At 37.0% G+C, this 24,019-nt stretch overlaps 1 protein-coding gene across 4 annotated transcripts in view; it reads left to right on the forward strand.

Annotated features, from left to right (window-relative positions):
- Positions 1–24,019, forward strand: part of Slc10a7 (solute carrier family 10 member 7) — a 240,062-nt gene that overhangs the window by 149,758 nt on the left and 66,285 nt on the right. For 3 of the 4 annotated variants that reach the window (XM_027926759.2, XM_071614635.1, XM_071614637.1), the window contains one exon: positions 20,984–21,019. The exons of the other annotated variant lie outside the window; for it this stretch is intronic. In XM_027926759.2, the coding sequence (XP_027782560.2) occupies positions 20,984–21,019 (36 nt within the window). The remainder of the gene's footprint in view (positions 1–20,983; positions 21,020–24,019) is intronic. 4 annotated transcript variants of the gene reach the window in all.

Consider the following 24,019-nt stretch of genomic DNA (forward strand, 5'->3'; position numbering starts at 1 on the left):
GCTGTGTATTTAAATCCCAGTTCTTATAACATCTGCCCATTTGTTTTACTCAACAAGTTTATTGAAGGATTACTTTATGCCAGATACTGTTGTAGACACAGAATACAGGGTCGGGTGGGGTCTCTTGTAGAACTTATTTGGGGTTGGGGTAGGAAAACAGTGAGGCAAACAGATAATAAGCAAATAGCTAAATATAATGACAAGCAATATAAGTTTTATGGACAAAAATAAAACAAGATAAGGCACTAGAAACTGGTAGTGGAGGAAACATAGGGGACAGGGCATGGGGTAGTAGTATTGGTTGGGTGGTCAGGGAAAGCATTATAGATACCTGACTAAAGTGAGAGAGTAAGATCTAGAGGAAGAAGGTAAAAGAGAGGAATAGAATATTCCATAAACCAAAGTGTTTGAAGAAGGAGGACATCAAAAGGTATTGAGTGATGGAATAATAAGACAATCTCTCAGTAGCCATGTGACCCTATTTATTTACCTTTTAAAGCAACAGTCAATAAATTATTTTTGAGTGTTGAGATAATTGATTTAACATGGTTGACAGTGTCACATGATAGACAGTGATTTACATCACTTCAGACAGATTACTGAAGATTTTCTTCACATTTTATCTATGTAATAAAATAGAAGTTAAAAAATTCATAGCGAAAGATTTTTTAAGTGGTCTCAAGTCAGTTTCTAAATGTGCAAAATGTTTAATTAACCAAGTATGTACGCCAAAATATGGAAGTCAATAAGTTTAGCTGTAATAGTTGTGGATTTGTAACTTTGTCTTTTTTAATGCACTATATTAGTAACAACTGGATGTGTAACAATTTGATGAGTTTTGGGTCCAACTGACAGGGGTTTAAATATGTTGGAATTTGTCATGCACAACCTGGCAGAAACCATTTGTTAAAAAAAAAAATAAGAGCTGAGAAAATCAAATGTTTCAGCACTCATTGAGGTCTGTTTTGCTAAATTATACTTTCTGTGAATGATCAGCAAATTATGCCCATTTTAAATCTAAGAAATAATGGAATTGATTTGGTTCTCATCTGTTTCAGGCATTTCCTAATGTCTTAGCATTGATTTTTAAACATGCTTTCAATTTTACAGAATATAGCTGAAGACTGTGGCGTGTGACCTAACCTAGACAGTTATGACAAAATGAAAGCACTACACACTCTTTAAAGTGATATGAAATCAGAATGTCCTTGGCTACCTCACAATATTAAATGCCAACTAAATTGTTTTATAGAAATCAGGCATTAAAAATTCTACCTTGAAGCTGTTAAAGAATGAAGATGTATATTCAAGAACGTGTGGCTCTGGAAATTTCACATGCATTTAAATGATATGTTTTTATGTACTGTAGTTTTCTCCAGAAGAAATCTGTATGCTTTCTGAAAACATGACTCTTAGATGTTTAAAAGCCTGTCAGATACCTTAAAGTCATTTTACGTAAAGTAAATCATTTTTCCAAATTTTCTCAAGCCCATTTATGTAGGTACTGAGAGAGAACAAGAGTTCTTTTTCATGTTTAAATACACAACACACCAGCTGCTACCCTAGCTATCCACTGGAGAAGGAGCAAATAACTAAATTTCTGCAGCAATGTATAGAACTAAATTTATTGAAATCCCAGTGAAAGCTTTTGCTGTGCTTGGTATAATAGGGAAAATTCCATAAGATATCTTAGATTGCATTTTGTTCATGTTGATCTTCATAGTCCTGTGCTCCCAGGTCAGTTTGTAAACATGCTTCATTCATTTAGGATGAAAACCCACACCTCAGAAGCCAGTCCATTTTGGTAATTTCAAGACATTCTATTTCAAATAACACAACTACTCCTTGTTGTAAACCCCGAATCCATTGGATTTGGTTCAGGGAGGCTGGAGCTTGGTGACCCCATTTGTTATTTTTCTGCAAATATGTGGATTTGTATTCTGAAGTGTGTGGTTTTGATGAGCCAATGTTAGCCTTTCTTGTATCTATTTGCAAGGCTTTCCTCTTAGTTATATTTCCGATTTCATTTTAAGTGTTTTTTAAAATTCATTTTTTGCTTATTACAAGTCAGATATATGTATTGAGAATTAACTCTCATTTTCTTTCATGGATCTTTCTCTTTTCACCTATCCTGTGTTTTCTAAAAGTAGACACAGTCAAATGTTTTTGTTCCTCTTAAGAAATCCCTGACAGGCCCATGACACTGGCTACTGCTGTAGCTGTACATTTCTATACATAATTGATGACCTGGGGCCGAGCAGACAGCACCACTACACAAGCCATATAGATTACCATACAGTGAGGGTTGCAGGTCTTTGAATTTTCCATTTCTGAATAGAAATAACTCCTTGCTAACAAAATTCCAGCAGGAGTAAGTTTACTCTAGTAATAAATATTCTTCAGAGAACAAAGCACTCGCCAGCATTAGAAGACTCAAGACAGTCTTAACGTCCTAACTTTATTATCTATCTTCTCATCCAGCATGCCTCACCTTAGCATCAGTGAGAGTGTTTGGGTTTTTTGGCATTTTGCTAGGAATATCTTTTTAAAAGTTTTAGTGCTGAGAAAATTTAAATTTTAAGCACATTTATGAGTTATTCCTTAATCTAACTGCCCTTCCCCCTTTTTTATTTACTAGAAGATGAGAAGGTGAATAGATAAAGCTGTTTATCTTTTTGTGAGGGTTTTCAGAGATTCGTATCATGGAGTGGTGTTTGTGGTGTCTCCTTCACTATGACTTCTCTTTCTTTCCCTCTGAGCACCAGGAGCACACTTTCTTGTCTACAGACATTTGTACTTACTGTCAAGTCCACTCCAGCCCTCACCTCCACTCCCACCCAAGACCATTTTCTGGTACTTCCTGCTGATCCCCTTCTCGGACATTTCTATTCACGGTTTGCATCTGTTTAAATGTCATCTCCTTCATGGCCCCTATGCAGTTAGCTGAGCTCGGCCTTCTTTCCTTTCCCCTGTAATCTGACTTCTGCCTTTTCCCTTTGCCATAACTAGACTAAAAGATCTCTTAGGCCACTTTATCATTGTTTCCCCAATTTCAAGGACATGCCTGACAGAGTAAATTTTCAGTAATTTTTGGTTGAATAAAACTACAAAGATTCTAATAATATAAAATGGAACTTTAAGCCTATAAATAGTATGGGCTATTAAGTTTCAGATGATCAATTATTAGAATTTATAGACTTCCTGTATGTTTTACTTTTTCTTATAATAGTATATATTAAGTGTGCTGTGATAACAGAAAAAAAGATTGAAATTATGATTGTTATATATTTAAAGACTTATGAAACTATGTTTTAATTTCAAATGACCAACTTGATATAAATAAAACCTGTGTTAGTTAAGAAACAAACATATCTGAAAAATTGTAGTTTAGATTAAACCCATTCAGGGAGGGGGGATATATATCTGTTTAATTATAAAATTATAGGTGCCTTTTCTTATTTTGATTCACTTCCTTTTTAAAAATCAGATTTCATAGAAGAGAAAAGAATTTATTTAAATCTGTACTATCTAGTTATAGATATCTTTCTAGATAGCAAGTGCACAACAGCCAGAAGAGAATATAATTTTTGGTCAGTATTTCTTGGATTGCCTTTAAACTTTCAGAAAATAGACTATATAAATTTTTTTAATCAATGAAACATAGTAAGTTATTAAAGCTTTCACACAAAATAATTGTTTATTGCTTTTTTAATTCTGTTTAATTTTTGAACATCTACAGCTTAAACACATTTTAAAACACAATGCTTATTAAGTCAATGGAGTCAGCCATCAGTTTGCAAATTAGCTTCCTAGAGTTTGTAAATTAGTCATCGATTTCTAGGAGCAACAATTTTGAATTCCAACCTTACAGATGGAGACTAGGCCAATTTTTCATAAGAGAAATGAACTACAATAGGAATGATGTTGTGGGCTCTAGAATCTCAAATCTTGACCTCAAAAATAACTGTCTGACCATGGACAAATTATCTAGCCTCTCTGTGTGCTGGTTTATTCATCTGTAAATGAAGATAATATTGTACCTATCCTTTGACTGTTTTTCAGAATTCTATCACATGGGGAAAGTGCATAGAATAGTGTCTGTCAGGTATGCTTAACAAATACTACTTGTTGTTATTATAATCATTAATCAGTCCTAGAGGCAAGAAATATTTATTCCATCATTCATAAAAGGTAGCTGAACCCCTACTATGTCTCTATGTCCCAGGCAGATTACTAGGTAGAAGGAATACAAGATGGAGTAAAAATAAGCATGGTCCCTACCCTTAGAGACCTGGTGGAGGAGACAGACGTGAATGAAAAAAGCACATAAATAATTGTAAAATTGCCGCTGTGATACAGGTGCAAAGAAGACCTATGGTGCCATGAGTGTGCATCTTCAGGGGGAATTGCTATTGGCAGGAAGGCTTCCTCAAAACTACAGGAGGCCAATGTCTGCAGGTGAGAGAGAACATACGGCAGTCAAGGAGTAAGCTGGAGTATGGAGAGCCAGATGGAGAACAGGGGAGATAGAAATGAAGAGGCAGTAGGAGTGGATCATACTGATGTAGACCATGATCAGAATATTGGTCTTCAGTGACCAGTGGGAAGCGAATGAAGGACTGTATTTCAATGTGGAGACTGGGTTGGAATCTCCTGGAGTATAAGCAGCAAGAGAAGGTGTAGTGCCGACCCCTTCCTAGGTGTAGTGTCAGTCCCAGACTAAATTTGAAGTCAGAACGCTTACCAGCACAAACTCCTGATGCTCTGTTTTTTCTACTGCCTGGGTCATTCCACCTAGGTCTGTTTACTACCCCTGTTGTCAAGCTAGTCAGGCTCACCTTGCCCTAAAAGTGCTGCAGCCAACATACCCAACCTCTCCTCCTAATCAGATCTTTTTCTGGGAAAAATCTTAGGTTCACAGCAGTATAGAGGAAAGCATACCACCTAGGATGTGAACAGCTTGCCTCAAGAATAGGGATCTCAAACTTTTGGACCTCTTTTACAGTCTTCACATTTGCTGAAGTTCCCAGACAGCTTTGTTTTTGTGGCTTACATCCATTGCTGTTTATCATATTTGAAATCACAGATGGAATTTTGTTTTCATTTAAAAATAATGCTAAATCTCATGATATGCAACCCTATCTTTTTATGAAAAATAACTATATTTTCCAAAACAAAGAGAAAAACTTGTGACAAGAGTATCATTGTTTTACATTTTGCAAATGTCTTCTCATGCATGGCTTAATACCAGACAGCTGGAGTCCAGTATTAAGCCAGGTATGAAGCTTCTGTATTAAATCTGCTTCAGTGTCACATGTCATGTAGCCTCTGGAAAACTCCACTGTACAACTGTGAGAGAAAGAGAGTGAAAAAGGCAAAAAGAGTGTTACTATTATTATGAAGATAGTTTTTATCTTGCTGACCTTCAGAAAAGGTCTGTGGAACCTCTGGGTCCTACTGGGAGACTGTTCGTGGACCACACGGGGAGAACTGTCATTCCAGAGAGCAGCGTGCAATTTTAAAACAAGATGCTTATGAAGCCAACGCCTCTCATCTGAGATGGCATTGCAGGTAGTCTAAAGAGTAAGTCAAAAACATTCAGGCAATGGAGCTCTAAGCTCTTTCTGCTTTGCAGCACGTCTTCCGTGTGTCTGCATTTGAACCCATTAGATTCCCTAAAAATTCCAAATAATGTTTAATGTTGTTAGCGACTCCTGCAAGTGTTTAGCCAATATGGTATTTGAAATTCCTGAAACATGATCTTTTTGCCTTGGAGGCTGGTGGAAGGCTTATTCCCCACTCAAAGTAAATTGTGATTCCCACACGGCTTCCTGTGAGCATCAGGTCACTTAGCTTTCTGTGACACAGCCTCACCTGGAGACTGCAGCTTCACTGTGTTTATCTTTCAAGAAGAACTGATTTGTGAGTGTAGCTAAAGCAACAAGAGGATTGGTTAGTCTCTGAAGTCTTTTCCAGTTCTGAAGTGACATGACTTTATATTATTTTCTTAGGTGGCATAGAACCACGGATGTACTAGTGCTGCTTATTCACAGCCAAAAATGTCTGGAATGATGCATCATCACTTAAAAACAGCTTTGGCTTCTTTCACTGACAAGCCTAAAGAGCAACATTCCTATATATAAATTTTGTTGCATTTGTTAAAAATTCACTTTCATTACTTTTTATCAGACTTTGTAACTGTAGTATTAAGTTCTGTTATCACCATTTGTGGGAATAATTCTTTTTTTCATTTAAGATAATCATATTTCTATCCATTGAATATTAGATACTTGAGTTTTGTATTTTTCCTTCACAATCATAAGAGTACCTGCAGGGAAAGGAAGACCAGGCCAATGAAAAAGACCACTAATATGTGCTTCTCTTTGAGCCAGTAGCTTATCAGGGACAGTTAATACTTTCCACTACTATAGTTTATATCTCCCAAAGCTTTAGTAATTTCTGTTCTTTAAGAATGACATATATAAATGATAAAACATTCTAGAGGGACAGCAAGAAAGTACTCTCTTGAACCGAAATTCTTGGGTTATTTTCGAGATGTCTCACTCATAGATAAATTGGTCAGGAAAATGTTTGGCTTGGTTAGAGGTCACAAATGAGTGGCTCCACAGGCCATGTGCAGATCATAGATTTGCCTTCTTTGGCTTGCATGATGTGGTATATGTGTGTGCACATGCACAAGTGTGTGCACTTGTGTGTGTTTGTCTGAATTTGAATCTTAGGTGCCCCCCCCCCATTTCTTACCCATGACCCGGTTCAGTTCATACATTTACCATGCCAATCTGAATTACCAGCTCTGCAACAAGCTGGGGAGAACAGAAGATTATAGCACATACTGTGATATGAGAATTCACCTAATAGTTTCTTGACAAGACTATGAAATTACTGATATATTTATTCATGGACATATGAAAAATAACTTTAAAGATAAATGGCAAATAATGTTTGATTGAGAAGCCTGCATCAAAAATCCATTTATTATAAAAGATTTTTTAATAGTTTAACACAGGAATTAGGACAGGGAATTAATTATGAAAGGGGGTTGTGTCTTCCTGAAAGAAATCATCGATCAAAAGCTCTACTTTTGCATTATGTTAATGTTATTATTTATGTGCTGTTGGTTTACCTATACAAAATATTTAATGTACATTTAAATATATAGAATCAACCACACAACTGATTTGTCAAGAGCACAACTTTGCCATGCTAGTTTATCTGGAAGGTCCCACAGCACCACCTAGTGCCCTAGAATTTATTTTGCATAATATTTTTTATAAATGTAAAAATTCTGATGACCACATTTTAAGTGAAAATATTGAAATAAATACATTGTTTAAACATTATTTAAGTGAAATGATATTAAACGAATTCTTACATGTTTAACTGAAAAATTTAAGTGGCATTCTAAAAGAAATGATGATTGTACAACAACTGTATAAAAATTCCCTGGTTAAAAAAAAAAAAAAGTACTAGTGCTTCCAATTCACAACCAAAGACATACTTTCGAAGCTTGTTGCATTATGTGTGTCCTAATGAAACTATTGGTAAGTATTTTTTGTCCAAAGCAGATGCTTATTCCTTTTATTTTTTATTTATCGTTCTATGATAAATTAAATTCATTTTCCCAGGCTGTCTCTTGAAGTCTGAATCCTAAGTCTTCATAGATTACACCAATTAATACCACATATCACAGTCTTTTCAATATAAGACAAAATTGTGTAACCACTTTTAAAACGAATTTGTGAATTATTTGGAGACGGATATTAAGTGAGTCAAATAAAAGAATGAGGTGTTCTTATTTATTCTTTTATGGAAAAAAACTCCAAGAAACATACCAAAGTGAGGAAATACAAGGCTATGTTCAGATATTGTGTATAATATAATTGTCTTAGGAAAACTATGTAAATTTGAATAATTTCTGGAGGCTAGATGGATAAGCTGGTAGGGAGAGAAGTGAATGGATACTTATTTACTTGTGTTACTTTCATTTCTGAAAGGAGTCACAAGAAAATGTCTGTGGGGTGAGCAGTGTGCTGGAGAATTTTACTTTTCATTTGTACTTTTCTATACAACTGAGACTTTTTCTAAAGAGATTCATGTATTATTTTGTTTAAGGTCAGTAAGGCTTAGTTGAATATGAAAATTATGAGCCACTTCATTTTTTCTATACTATCCCCTTCATTAGAAACAAAGACAAATGTTTTCATTTGAAGAAGAAACTATAGAGTTGCAAGACTAGGTAGACATTCATCTTATAAGCCTATCTGTTCAGAAGGTTTTACAATAGGTTATTTTTTGTTATATAGCTTGCAGGCTCCAAGAGGGCATAGAATTTTGTCTCTTTTTCACACTGTATCTTTGATCTCTAGGATAGTATATGCCACATAGTAAGTGCTCAGTAAATATGTGTTGAATGAGTGAATGAATGAGAATATATTGATTGTATCACAACTATTTGGAACACTGTATAGTAATGTGGTGTATTATAGTGGAATTTACTCTATTTGCATATATAAATTTATATGTATAGTTACATCCTTATATCTAATGTCTTTAAAATATGAGCACTGATAAGGATTAGTTTAAAGTTCATAGTATCAAAAACAATTATATCTTCAAATGTTTGTGTATGTCCAGTTTTTCCTTTTTGCTTTTTTCTAATACAAGAATATGCATTTATGTTAACTATATTCGTACTCAGCCATAATGAAATTAAATCCAAATGATTACTAAAGAACAATAATCATCTCCCTTTTATATTTCAGTTACTGATAATTCTATCATGGTGACTTAAAGATTGCTTAAAGTTGCTTAAAATTCTATCGTGGTGACTTAAACAGTTTCACTTAATATTATAAAATGCTAACTATTCACTAAATATGCTCAATTTCTAATTACTTATTTAAAATTCCTTCATATTTTGTAGCTTACTTCTTGGTGAAAACCCATTCCTAGGCATAAGTTACATCGTTTTATTTTAAACATGCAGTAGTTTTCCTCATGCTGTGTGCATACATTTTTTTTTTTAACTGTCAAAATGTGTAGAAGTTGCCCTCTACTGGGGAAGTAGAAAAATTATGTGACATAGAGTTTTCAATTTCTTTAAAGACTCTTAGTTGAATTCATTGATATTATTTACCAGATGACCACTTCTTGCTCTGTGGCACTTTTAAGTTCCAAAGATATTAAAGTGCTTAGTAGAAAACATTTATCTGATATGAATATATCTACACCCATTTCTGATTTTTAAGAATTCCTTATCTGTAACACCCAAAAGGTCTAAAAGTAATTGTGTTAAGATGAGTCTTTACTGAAGCATTAAGGGAAATTAGCTGTGTATAATTATGCAAAATGAGACAGTGCTGTTTTTAACAATTCACCCTAGGAATTTTGGGGATAAAAGTCTAATTATTCTAAAAGTTCTTTTAGCTAGCTCCTTTCCATTTTTCTGGTCTTAAGAGGAAATTTGATTTGGGTGAAATGATCTGCTTGTTCTATTAGTCGTTCAACTTATTATATAACAAAAAGGTCACGTGACCATTAATGACCAAGTCCACTCTCCAGTTCTATCCTAATAAGACAGTGCTCTTCCTGGTCCCAGTATTGCCTTTCCTTCTGCCTCCAGGAGTTCGGTCATGCTTTGGGTGGCACTGCCCTAGAGAGGTTCAGAACCCAGGCTCCATCTCCAAGTTGTTCAGACCCTGGTATCACATTTTTCTTCTGTCCACTAGTAGTTAATAAAAATAAATATATTAAGTAGTAACCAATTTAAAACTGACATCCTTGGTGTAGGAGTAAGTAGGGAAAGAAGAGACAAGAGTCTGCCCAAATCCTACTGCCTCTTTGTCTGTTAAATGGGGATTTGAGGACCAGTGATGTTCATGTGGGGTTCAGATCTTTTTTAGAACCATTGGCTCATCCTCCCCCCTCTCTAGGCCTCTGAGTCACAAAGTTCAGGGCCGTTTTCTAGGCTACAGGAATAGTTCTGGTTAAGGAATATTATAAACCAGAGTAACTCAGACTAGTGATATATGAGACAAGGCAAGTGGAGTGAGCTGTCTCCATTCATTTTGTCCATCTAATACTCAGTATTGATCGTCACAGCTAGACCTAACAGCAGTGTGGGCTGTCACTTAGACACATCCAGAAGGAATGGGTGAGCTGGGCCAGATGCATTCCTTGCACGTGTGTAGATGGCCGGGTTTTGTTGTTGTTGTTGTTGTTGGTGGTGGTGGTGGTGTTTTGTTTTGTTTCTTCTCTTTGGTCTGTTTGTTTGTGTTCAAGGTTTATCATAAGTCTGGACACTAGTTTGTGTTAACCCATTATTTGAATGTCTTATTTAATAGGGAGTCAATTTTTAATTATTCTAGAAGTTTGTTTAATATCCAGAGGCTTTTGTGAAAAGCTGCCTTTTCCCCAAACCTCCCACAAGTTACTTTGTTTTCTCTCTTCTCCATCCTCATTGGCCCTCATACTATCCCTTGCCTCTGTCTTCCACACTTCTACCTCATTTCTGAAAAATTTTGCAAAAACAAAAAAATGTTCTTCCATGGTCTTTCTGGCAATTTATGGACTTTCAGGGAGGGAGGTACAAAGGGAAGAGAGCACCTGTTTCAAGATTATTATATGGAATATTATAAACCAGAGTAACTCAGACTATTGATATATGAGACAAAGGCAAGAAACCTTTCTCAAGTCTGTTCTAATTTTTCTATCTATTCATTTTTCTTCCTTATATGTGTGATAAATAATGTCATCCAGGGAGCACTTTCAGGTTTCCATGTGTGAGCTCTGCTGTATTCCTGTGATTTGTAGGAGGCCTGTGGCATCAGGAGTACAGAACTGGGCAGGACTGGAAGCCCCCGGATGCCAGTCCTTGTGTTTCCATGAAGCTGAGTGAGAGATCGTCTTCTTGGGCCTTGACTTCATGGTCTGTAAAATGATGGAGTAGATTATTTTTTATGTCCCTTTTAGCTGGAATTCCATGATTTCTATAATTCTTGAAGAACTCCTTACCAGTGTATTAAAAAAAGAGACCATGATTCTGGAGCAAGAGAGTATGGCTTGCTTCCCATTCTGCCTTTTTGCTTGTGCTTTCTGTAAAATTATTTTCTCTATGTGCCGCAATTTTCTCCTCTGTAAAATGGGAATCATAATGGTGCCTTTCCTACCAGTATGTTGTGAGGACTGAATGAATTAATATACATAAAGAGCATGGAAGAGTTCCTGATGAACAGTCAGCATTCAGTAAACATGAACTAGCCTCAGTATCATTACAAACACAAGGATCTTAAAGCATTTCAGAAAGCTTCTCATCAGATGGACATGCTACTGCCTGAGAGACGCGTTGGTGAATATTCATTAATTTGTTCATTGGTTCAGAGAAAAGATTGATTTAGGTGCCTAATATTAGCTGAATGTTGTTCTCAATGAGTGGCAGATTCACTCCAAATATTTAAAACCAATAGGAATAAATATTCACTTCACTCTAGTGACCTAAGAGAGTTAGTTGGTGCATTGACTTCACTTATTCCTACACCATGGCAGGTGATAGATAGATAATTGATAGATAAATACATAATCTTTGACCCTATTTTTTTATATTACATGTTTTGTATTAATTTCCTATAATTCATTTCCTGAATATATTTTCTTTCAAATTTCCTACTTCCTCCTGTATGCTTTTTAAAACACCTTTTCTTTGTCTAGAATCATCTCCTGATCCCTCGGCTTTTGTTTTGATTTCTTTGCTGGGTTCTACTTCCTGACACTTCCCACAGCTTAGCCATAGTCTCTAAGCCCCTTTTTTTCTCACCTATGAAATTGAGACAACCAATTTACTTATGGGGATTTTAAATTAGATAATGTTTGAAAAGTACTTAGCACAGTTCCTAGTACGTAATATACCTCAGTAAATGTTGGCAGCATCCAGCATCAACTGAAGCAAGAAACGCTACAAACTCCTGTGTATGTTTCAGCCATAGGCGCTTCGACCAACCATTGGTAACATGGAATCTCCTGTTGAAATTTTTCAAGAGCTGTATTTCTTGTGCTTAGTGTTTGCTGTGCTACTAATGGGTCCGTCTGCCCTTGTCCTAGGGGAACAAACTGCAAGCCTTCAGACTGCAGCTGTGTGCCTACAGAGAAGATTTGCACAGCTAAGATCTTGCCTTAACTATCTTACCTGTGTCTTTATAATTTGTCATCAAAAACTAAAATTTTACTTGATTTCCTCTTGCTGCCTCCTTGGTCTATTACCTTCTTTGGAAGGCCATGGATTGCATTTTAAATCTATAAACTAAGAAAACATTTACATGAAAATTTATTGGAAAATAAAGAAAATTTCCACATCTATTTGCTTTGGGTTTTAAATAAATCTCAGATCATTTTTGTCACATATAATCTAGATATAAAATTAAAAAATCAAGTCAGAAGTTAACAGTTTAATACAGGTCAATGAATTTACATGGCCTGAGAAGAAGATTCACTTTTTCAGTTAAAAAATAAATGGACAAATCATGAGTTTGGTTATTGTTTTTCATTTTTAACACCTATCACTATATTAGTTGTAATTAGTACTGTACGTATTTCTCTTTTGTGTTTTGGGGAGTATCCTTTATCTACTCTATAGCTCTGGATATTAGAACTCCTTCAGCATCCTAATCCCCACCCCATCCCCCAGCCCTTTCCTTTGCTCCACCATCCTTGGCAAGAAGAACCATCTTCAGATTAGAAATGGTAAAGTCAATATTGACCAAAGGAAACCACCAGGCCCAAGATAAGTAGGCTGTATTTGCTGGCTTGGACAAATTACTTCATAGAGTCCTGAGAAAAGTAACATTTGAGAATGCTGAATGTTATTTTTGACAAATCATAAAGAAAAGGAACAGAACCAACAGCTGGAGACGTACAGATATCACTCTAAATATCAAAAAGAGGAAGAAAGTGGACTATGCACACTGCTAACTAGTAATTTTGATGTCTGTCTAGGAAAAAAAAACGATTGGTTAATTATATAGTAGCTTATAAGAAGTCACAAAGGAACAAACTGTGATGTTTAGAAGTGAACACAGGTTAAATAAAAGCCAAGTTATTAAAAATAAAAGTGCATTACACTTACCTCTTTTTGAAATATAATTGCTAATTCAAAGCAGTACTTTGGAGCAGAGACCTGCCAACCACAGCCCTTGAGGCAACTGCGGCCATGCCCGTTTGTTTACCTGTTGTCCTTGGCTGCTTTCCAGGTGCAACAGCAGAGTGGAGTAATTGCCACAGCATGGCCTGCAAGCGTAAAATAATTATTATCTGGCCCTACACAGAAAACATTCGCCAGCTCCTGCTCTAGAGTCTAAAACCATTCTTCCTGAATTTCACTGTACCTACATATTATCCAGAGATCTTACTAAAATGCAGATTATGATATAATAAGTCTGACTAGCTTCCAGGGAAGGCCAATGAAGCTAGTCCCCAGACCACATTTCAGTCTAATGAGGATCTGGATTTCAAAAGGACAGCAGATTCCCCTATTTAAAAAGACTATACACGCAAAAGGGGGGTGTGTGTGATAAGAGTCAGAAGTTAGTTCAGTTGATTAGCATCTTATCTGTTTGAATGAAAGTGACCAAAGAATAATAGAGGATCAGTGTTACCTAGGAAGGTAACATCAGTGTTACCTAGGAAGGTTACCTAGGAAGTTAACATCTGGCCATTTCAATTGATTATCCTTTCTTTGCACAAGGATATTAGCCCAGTGATGATGTGTAAAAGCAGCAATAATGAACTTGATAACTCACATATTTAGATAACTAGCATAAACTGGTGTGCTCTTCTGGATGTTTCCTCTGTTGGAAGACAAATCTTGATGTGCTTATATTCTTGTACATTTCTTGAGCAGAGACATTGATTGCCCTTTATTGTGAAGTTTTTACAGGGATGTTTGCATAGCAAACAGCCTTGAAAGAAAGAAATAGAATTCCACTCTCAGGAACAAAGGACAGATTTGCTTCCTACCTATTATAAAAGATTCAGGTTCTCAAAGTTTAGTATTCCTCACCTGTAACAGAGCCCACTGCCTGTACAGTATCCCCTGACCCCATACACATCACTCTGCTTAACTTCAGGGTGGGAGAAACCACGACCAGCAACAAGCTTAGACTGTGACAAAATCCTTTGTCTTTGACCCCAGAGTCTTGTGTCTTCTGCCAGCATACCTGGAATGTGGCAGACAAGCTTCTTATCTGCAAAGTGTGATAAACTTCAGACACTCCCCAATTTTAGACATGCTCACTCATTAGTCCTAACATAGGTCTCCATTTGCTGACTTTTCCTTCCTCTGTACCCACCTTCCCTCAATAAAATCTATTACCGACTACTTAATAAAGAAGAGAGAAACTTTTAAATGAAATTCCTTCACCTTTCTGACATCAAACTTACAGGTCTGTCTTCACCTGAACCTCCATTATCCTTTTCTTGTACAAGGAAGAGATTCACATTCCCCACCACCACCACCTTCTTTCTGTAGCTAAACCCTCTAGCTGTGTGCCAGAACGTCTTGCTGCCTCTGTTGGTGCAGTATGTATCATTCTTTTTCTCCCAAGTTTCTATTCCTCCGACCTGTTTTACCTCTTTTCTATGAATTTTGAGAATCCTCAAGTTTCCCTATCCAGAACAAACAAAACAAAACAATCAAGAACAACAAACCTCCTTTACCCCTCATTCCCTTCAAGTTCCTGCTGCATTTCTCTTCTCCTTGTTATACCAAGATTTCTTGAAAGCATTGTCTTCCCCACTCTGCTTCTTAGCCATCAATCCACTACAGTTTAACTTCCACATTAGTCATTTCTTTGAAATTGTTTTCCTCTAGGCCTCTGATGGGCTTCAGCCTGTATTTTATGATCCTTAACTTCTTCTCTTCTTCTTTCATGTGCTGGGGACTCAGTCACTACACCCAGATTCTACTCTTGAGCTTCAGTCTCATCCATCCAGCTACTTAGAATATCTCCAGCTGGAGACCTTGAGAATACCTCAAATTTATAATCTTCCCATAAGATTCATTTCCAATGCTACCTTGGCTCAGAAATTGGCTCTATGATGTCCTCTTTAGTCAAGAATGACTTAATTCAGAAAACTAAGGAATAATCTTATCTTTCTTGTTATCATACACCCCCATACTCAGTTAATTGGCCAGTCTGGTTTCAAATTCTTTTTGCATCTGGTTTATCTATATTGATCACTAAGATTCTATCACTTTAGCTCATATCGGTTCCTGCCTGGAGTATGAACTGAACCACCTCCTTATGAGTCTCCCCCTTCAGTTTTGACTCCTTCTCTAAGCTGTACCCAGAGTGATTTTAGCCTAACTGTAGATATGGTGTCATTGCCATAGGCTCCGCTGCCACAGTCACGGCTACCCTAGTTCTTTCAGTGACTCCCTCTTGCTTTGAAATGAACCCAAACTCTGTGGCCTAATAATATAGTTCCTTGCCATAGATTATTAGGCCTGACTGCCTACATCATCTGACTTTTAACCTCATCTCTCACAACCACACCCACGCTCTATTCTTCACTTTCAGTTTCTGAAAGTTCTTCTCACCCCAGAGCCATTATTCAGTCCCTCCTCTGTTCTGCACCTCTGTTGCCTGGTTAACTCCTAATTCTCCTCAGTTCTTACCCTAATTGTGCTCACCTCCCTATGGGGCACTCTTGTAGCTCCCTGAGCCGTTTGCGTATCTGTCTTCTCTAAAACCATGGAGGACACTGGTTGTGTATGCATCATTGACCACTATGCCTCAGCATCTAGCAGGGTCTGGCCTCGTGTGAGTTGAATGGAGCAGCGACAGACTGAAATCTAAAAGGATACTGGGCCATATCTAATAAGAAAACACTTAATATGAATATACTTATAATATTCTTAATTTTGGTCTGGAAAAAAATTATGATCTTATGAAAGTAAGATGGTAGAGAGATTTCTTCCTGGAAGTATTGAGATTAGAAAGGAATAAATTTTGAGTGCTATCTGTGATGAGAATCCCTTTTGGGCATGGACCTTCACCTTTTCCATCTACACCTTTGGAGTCTGTCTGGTACACAGCACTCAATAAATGTTTGTTTATGGAAATGTAATGTCACTGGGACAAGCCAGCTGTCTGTCATGCTGGTAAGGCCTCATGGGGCAATGTTGTTGTTGTTTTAGGTTAAAGCTTATTTGTTTGTCTATTTATTTATTTATTGGTTCTTTTTAGTTAAACATGATAGTAGAATTCATTTTGATATAATTTTAATAAGCATGAACTATATCTTATTCTAGTTAGGATCTCATTTGTGTGGATGTACATGATGGTGGGATTCACTGTGATGTTCTCAAATGTGTATACAGGAAAATATCTTTTTTTAATGGGGCCACCACAATCCAAGAATAGGGCCTTAGATTTGCATGTCCAGAAACTCATTGTCATTAGCACACTTCAATGTGATTTGAGTTTCTTGTTTATATTTTTAATCAATTTTTTATTTGTTTTAACTAGTTATACATAACAGTAGAATTCTTGTTTATATTTTAATGCAACTAAACCTCAGTATCTCAGATTTGACACTTCTTTTCTTTCCACTAAAGTAATTGAAATATATTCACCCAATCATTCACATCAGAGGTGTAAATGGATTTTCTCAAAGTATTTCAGGAGACAAGGAAAGGCATCACTTTGTGACTTGACTGCTTCAGGTGTTGCCGTCCAAAAGCTTTACATGCTATCCCCGATGCAAGGATGCTAAAAACTATGTCTTGACCTTGCATCTGCAAGGAGGGCTAACATCTTTTGCTAGAAGTGCTCTTCCACCACATATTTGGGGTTCCCCCCCACCACCACCATTTGTGTAGAATTCTCTTAGGAAAGTGGAAGGAGAATAAATTAAACTGAGACTTTTTTTTTTTTGGTGGTGCTGGGGATCAAACCCAGGGCCTTGTATATGAAAAGCAAACACTCTACCAATTGAGCTATATCCCCAGCCCTAAACTGAGCCTTTTATAGACCAATAGAAAATAAAATGTTGATTTGAATTTTCCACTTTCAATGATTATTGTTGTCACAGTTTAAATTTTTATTTCATCCTTTTTAACATTGATATTTGCAAAAACTTGATTTTAAAAAAATGTGTATCATCCCTGTCACACAATGGCCTATTTCTCAATTTGTTGCATGTCATCACAAAGACATACTGGATCTGAAGCTCATCTCAGATTTACTCTTAAAATATAATCCTAAAGAAATAGCTTCATATTGCAAAGATTTTATGTACACCATTCAGAAGTCACAGACCCTGGAGCCAAAGAGTTAGAGGCTCAGTACCTGGCATTGCCACCTCCCACATCACCCAGCGTCTCCAAGACTCACTAGGTAAGCTTAGTGTTTGAGGATAATAATAGTACCCACTGTGTAAGGTTGCTGTGAGGATGACATACAGTAGCATGCACAAAGCCCTGTATCTGACATAATTACTTTATAAGTATTAGTTATTGTTATTTTAATAATAGTTATGATGACTTCACCAAAACCTAATTATGGTGCTCTTGTCTGAGTTAGTAGAATCATGGCTGACTCATTTCCTGATACAACTGAAAAGCACATTTCAGCATTATATAATAATTCAGTTTAATTAATGGACTTGGACATCCATTCTTGAAAAAAGAATGAGGAGTATTTAACTCACAATTAGAAAATACACCTTACTTAGTAACATATTTTAGAAATAAATATTATAAGTCCTTGGAAGAGCTGCAAAGAAACTATTGTGTGTTGGTGACTGTAGATATTTAAAGTATTCATGCTGAGAAACCTACAGATAACTGTGCACTGCTTTCCAGAAATGACCGCATCTCTAAGAATCTGTTGTCAACTTGAGACAAAGATCATATGGCAACTAATCACTACATGCATGTTATGAATAGAACTCTGTAGAAAACCATACTGGTAGCTGTGATCTGCTTCCCAGTGACCAGTGGTATAATGGAGTCAGCTCAAGATTTAGAGTTGGCTCAGGCTGGCTCAAGTCCAGGATTTGCCATTTATTTTCTGTGTGGCCTTGGGTTTGGTTGCTTGGCTTTTCTAAGCCTGTTTCCTTGTTTATAAAATGGAGCTGGTATGTAACCTAACTCCTTCAATAGGGAATGGTCAAATCTTCAAATATACATGACAACACTGAAGTAAGATACCATTATTAATAGTGCTAGTATTATTACTAATACAATTATCATTCCATTAACAAAATGAATATCCAGAAGAACATGTGTCCCCATGTGTGACACGAATTCCTCCAATACAAGACAAATGTCCAGAATGGTCACAGTGCTCACTTTCTTGTTAGGTAAAAAATCTTGTTCTATCATAACTCTCATTATTTCTTAGAAGTGTTATTAGTGCTGTTGATATTTCCTAATTAACATTAATAAAAGTTTTCAGTTTCTTTTACCTGCATTTAGGTGAACTGATAGATAAAGAGAAAACCAGGTTAGGTTATAAGCCAAGTCACATCCATTCTCCATATACTAAATTGTTTACCGACTCATTATACCCTCCCTTTAAATAATCCACAAATTTCCTATTGTTAGTAGGATGAACTTCAAGCTCCTTCTCCTGGCCTGTGAGGCTTTTGGTGATCTGGTCTCTGATCCTCTACTTCACACCTTTCTTACCATTCTGCTCAACTTCTCATAGCTTTGAGTGTCCCTCCCTCTTCCTGGAATAACCCTGCACTTTTTCAACTGGATCAGTATCCATTCATTCTTCCTGTGTGTTCAGTATCTCCTCCTTCTCATGATCTCTCATAGAGAGATAATTATCACTTCTTTCACACCACTTTTCCTCTTACACCAGTACATTTACTCTTATACATCACTCGGTATTGAACCTTGGTCATAGATGAGCATCCCTCTCTGGATTATAAATTATTCAAGTGTAGGCACCACGTTGGATTCACCCTTGCCCTCCACTGATTCACCCTTGCCTTCCAGATAAGTGGAAGTTCCATAAATGTTTAAACAAATTTACTTGAAATTGGGTGGCTCCTTCATAGCCAGATTGTTTTATTTCCACATCTCCTTGTAAAGGTTGAAATTCATCCTAAAGTCTGACCACATTCCACGTCCTTGAAGAACAGTGCCTTCTAAATTTTGGCATTTGGCATGTTTGTCTCTCTGAAATGTGCTAGTGAGAACCTGTTTCATAGACACCAGTGGAGTTGATAAGCCACAATACATGTTTTAATAAATAGATTTAAAAGCATGACACTCAAAATGTTTTACTCCTTTTTGCCAATTGTAAAAGTTTACATAATAAAGAAGCATTCATTCTATTATTTAACAGTAAAACAAATCTGTTTGAGAATATTCATGTGTGTATATACTCAAAAAAGTCCTGGTTCAACATCAGACATGGTAAGCCAGTCCCTCGTGCGCCACACCAGAACAATAAATACCTAAAGCACTGTTTTCAAAAGTAACAAAGTGTTCCAGACACGGATCCTGGGCACAGTGTATAGTCTGTCTGTCTGTCTCTTCCTTCCTCCATTCCCTCCCTCACACACACACACACACACACACACACACACACACAGAAAGAGAGAGAAAGAGCCTCAGACTCTGAAATTTTAAAGTTCCAAGTAGAATGCATTAATGAAAATATGAAATGCTTTTTCTTGTATAAATCATAATGAAGCGTTGAGAGATAAAGGAAGAACTAAGGGGGTGGATAATCATCTGCTGCTCTAAAACTGAAACCTGTCATGTAAACTCCCAACTCAAACGCTTAGTTTTAAAGATTTACCTTCAAGAAACCTTAAAGCTTGTATCCCGCCTCATCGGCAACAGCCTCAAACTGTTCCCTGTCATCGAAGAAAACAAATCTTTTGCTCGTTCCTGCCTCGGGGAGGCAGAGGGACCGAGGTGGTCCTGTGTGGCTGAATTAGATGAAAGACTTGCCTTCCACCATGGAGACATGGAGTCTAATCAAGTGAAATGAGTTTTGAGATCCCAGCTCATTTCCTAGGGGAGATCAGTTCACATTACAAAATCACGACATCTCATTCATCACAGCTGACGTGGTCTTTGCTCAGGAGAGGACCCCAACTGGGACTAAACCACCTGTCTTCTATGAAAAGGGGCACTTTATCCAAGTTAGAGTTGAAAGCCTTGGAGTGAGCAAGCATGCCAGCCACCAGCTTCCATGGTGTGGAAGGGAACTTAAGTATAAAAGAGCAAAGCAAGTTTAAGGAAGATTGGTGGTTGTATTCTTTTTTTTTTTTTTCATTCTTCTCAAACTTTATTCAACTTGTGGTACAAAATCAAATTTTGCACTTGAATATGTTCTTTTATATCTTGGCATAATTTCACACTTTCTTTTAGAACAACACTTCTCCATTTGAAAACAACAGGACCTCATAATATTTCAAACACAGCTGCATTTCACACATGTATGTGCTTCTACCATAGGCTCAATTACCTGTAGGTATTATATCACTTAACCAAATCAATTGACTTATATTTAACTGTGAAGTAGGTAATTGTTATTGTTTAGGTAATTGTTATTGTTTACCATAAATGAGTAATTTAGTATAGTAGCAAAACTCACCCGACACATCAACTTCATACCTCTGAAAACTGATAAGAATGGCAGGATACATTCATTTACAAGACCGAAAAGTAGAGCCACTCTGTAAGACACTAAAGTAAGAATCAAAGTGACTTGTTTTAAAACCTGTGCCTTCAGATATGCCAAAAAGCAAATAATCTAATCTAATGGAGATGCTGATGCATGGTGGTAGGAGAGCCAGAATTGGGGCCTCCTTCTTCTTGATCTCCCAGATTTTTATTAGAGACAAGGATAGCATTTCCTTGTATCCAGATTTAAATTAGCAAAAAAAAAGTCTTTCTTGCCAACCAATAAATGATCATTATCTCTTTTATTTCTTTCAGGGCATCGTTATAACCCCCCTGTTACTGCTGCTTTTTGTGAGTATTTTGATGTTGTCTTTAATATCTCTTATGAAAGCCGTCTACAACCCTTTAAGAGAGATTCTTAGAATAAAATTGAAGGTTGAATTCTACACCATTTTATGTCACAATTCAAACTGTTCCCCCAATGGAGCTGTATCCAGTGGTTACATGCCAATACAAAGGGCTCCATAATCTTGAAACCCAAGGACAGCTTCGGTCCCAGTTATTAGGCCTCCTGACTAAATCATTCATTTCTTCAAATTAATGACCTGTGACAGAGGTCAAAAATATGCTGCTCTTTATTTTCTCATTAATAAAACTAAAGTGATTGATAGTGACCCAGTGTTTGACAGAAAAGAACCGTGGGCCAGGGCATCAGAGGAAGCTGAGGTTCCAAGGCTGGTACTGGTGTCACCTAGGCTCCTCACCCTGGGGGAGGTTGCCTTGATTTTTTTCATCTGTAGAATGGGAAACAGTAACATCTTCCCCAGTCTGTCTTCCAAAGGTAATGAAATGTGCTTTAGAAATTAAAAAATAATAATAATAGTAGAAATAAAAGTAGATACAAGCCACTGGTTAACTCCATAAGAATTGTACAGAAAACAAGGAATGCTAATTAACTGCCTTATTTCTTTTGGCACTAAGCATATGAGAAATTAGATGAAAGATTATAATAGAAATTAATGTTATCTCATGCTGAGCAAAGCATATGTAATCATGAATGATACCTAAAATATTTTATGAACTGTGCATTTTTTCATACACACATCTTCCAAATATAAATCACTCCACTTATCACTGAAATGTAGTGGGGATGTGTTTCTGGGAGTGAAATGGAGCTGTTTGACTAGCACTATTTGTCAGTGAATTGAAACTATGGGGAGAATTTATTTAATTATAGTGTAATTACCCAAGTTGGAATTCAATTAGAGTAATAGAGTGAGGGACTTCATTTCTTACCAGCTGTGTGGGAAATAGAGAGGGATAGATATCCTACTAAACAGTTGGATTCTGCATCTTTCATGAAAGACATTACCTTCAAGTAATAAGCCACAGCCTCACCCTCCCTCCTGAAATGCCGGCTCCGATCTGAGAAGGTAAGAAGAGTCAAGTAATCAGATCACTTCCCACAGCAGAACAAACCTCATTATTTTAGACTCCACCAGTTTAGAATTTGCAGTGAGTCAAATTAAACCTAAAGTGGATATTTGCATTAATTTGGAAAAAAGACATGTGCTTACCTACTTGCTCAAACTAGAAGTGAGGACTTGCAGGTATTCATCTGTGGTGCTTTTATTTGACCAAGACTTGAGTCAATGACCTGTGACAGAGGTCAAAAATATGCTGCTCTTTATTTTCTCATTAATAAAACTAAAGTGATTGATAGTGACTCCAGTTTTCCTAGAGCTGAACTCAGTGGGTGCAGGATGCAGACCTGACTGAGCATCAAGGGACTAGGACAGAGCTGTGTATGTAGCACATGCACAATAAATGACTGCACAGCCTAGATGTTCTGCACTGCAGACGAATGGCATTTCTTACCCTTGAGATTCATTTAAGAAGAGCAGGACACAAGTTACAGCCACAATAGGTGATTGAACCCTGGGGTAATATTTTTAAGTGTCTCAGAGCCTGGAATCTCTGATACCCTGTTTCAGCTTGTGGTTGAAGTAACCAAATGAACACTTTTCTCCCTCTCCTTCCCAGCTCCCTGCCATAACAGATCTTCTCAGTTGATTATTGTTGTGGCATCACATTTCTACAAGCTTTCCAACTCAGACCCACGAGCTTGTGAGCTGTAGTTCAACATTTTAAACTAATAGAGCTATAAGAATAATGAAAGAAACTCCAAGACCCTCAACTTAAAAGTTGAATGCTTCCCTTTTGAGCCAACTGGACTCTCCCAGTAGGTTTAGGAACATCACTGCACTTTAATAGGTACTTAATAGGTTATATGACTTTAAATCACATGCACAGTACATACTCTTTTTTTTCTGTTTAGGTCATTGTGAATTTTATAAACCATGAATTTCTTAAACATGGGGGCCACCAGTCCTTATTTACTGAGTGGGACAAAAACTTAAGTGACTTAAAATACAAACATGTGCATAAAGGGTATACTGTTTTTTTCTCTGCACCACTGTTATGAGTTGAATTGTTGTCCCAAAAGAATACATTAAAGTCCTAAATTCCAATACGTCACAATGTGGCTTCTTTTGAAAATGGGAATCATTGCAGAATGTAATTAGCCAAGATGAGGTCATATTGCAGTAGGATAGGCCCTTAATCCAATATGACCAGTGTCACATGAGGAGGCAAACACAGAGGGACAACTTCATGTGGCAGTGAAGGCAGGGATTAGAGTGCTGCATCTCCAAACCAAGGAACACCAAGGACTGCTTAGCAAGCCTCAGAATCCAGAAGCGGAGGAGGGCGCTCCTGCGCAGACTTCAGAGGTGGCATGGTTCTGCTCAGTTTAAGATTTCAAACTTCCAGAGCTGTGAGAAAATACGTTTCTTTTGTTTTACGTTTCCCAGCTTATGGGCTTTGTTACAGAAGCCCAAGAATCTAATACAACCCCTGAAGATTGTATTATTTTATCATATTTTGAAAATGGACATTTCTCATATTCAGGCCTAGTTGCCATGAAAGGCAGTATTTGCTGATGGAATCTCAGGTCCCTGTGTTATTAACCTCTTCTCAGAATATCCCCTTCCCTTTCTTGCTCCAACTGAAGTGTGTCTTCCGATTTATGTTTCTGCCTCAAGCATGTTTCCTGTCACTGAGTCTTGAAGTGGGGTATGGTGTTTCTTCCTTGTGCCTCGCCACAAATTCCAGGTCACTTCCCATGCCTTCTGCGTAAAATCTTCTGCTTCCTTTGTATGTTATGCCAGTACACCTGGTGTGGTGGTGCAGACCTGTAATCCTAGCTACTTAGGACGCTGAGGAAGGAAGATCACAAGTTTGAGGTAACCCTGGCTCAAAACTTTTAAAAAGGGCTGGGGATGAAGTTCA

Source organism: Marmota flaviventris, chromosome 7 (genome assembly GCF_047511675.1).
Source record: "Marmota flaviventris isolate mMarFla1 chromosome 7, mMarFla1.hap1, whole genome shotgun sequence".
Lineage (NCBI taxonomy): Eukaryota > Metazoa > Chordata > Mammalia > Rodentia > Sciuridae > Marmota > Marmota flaviventris.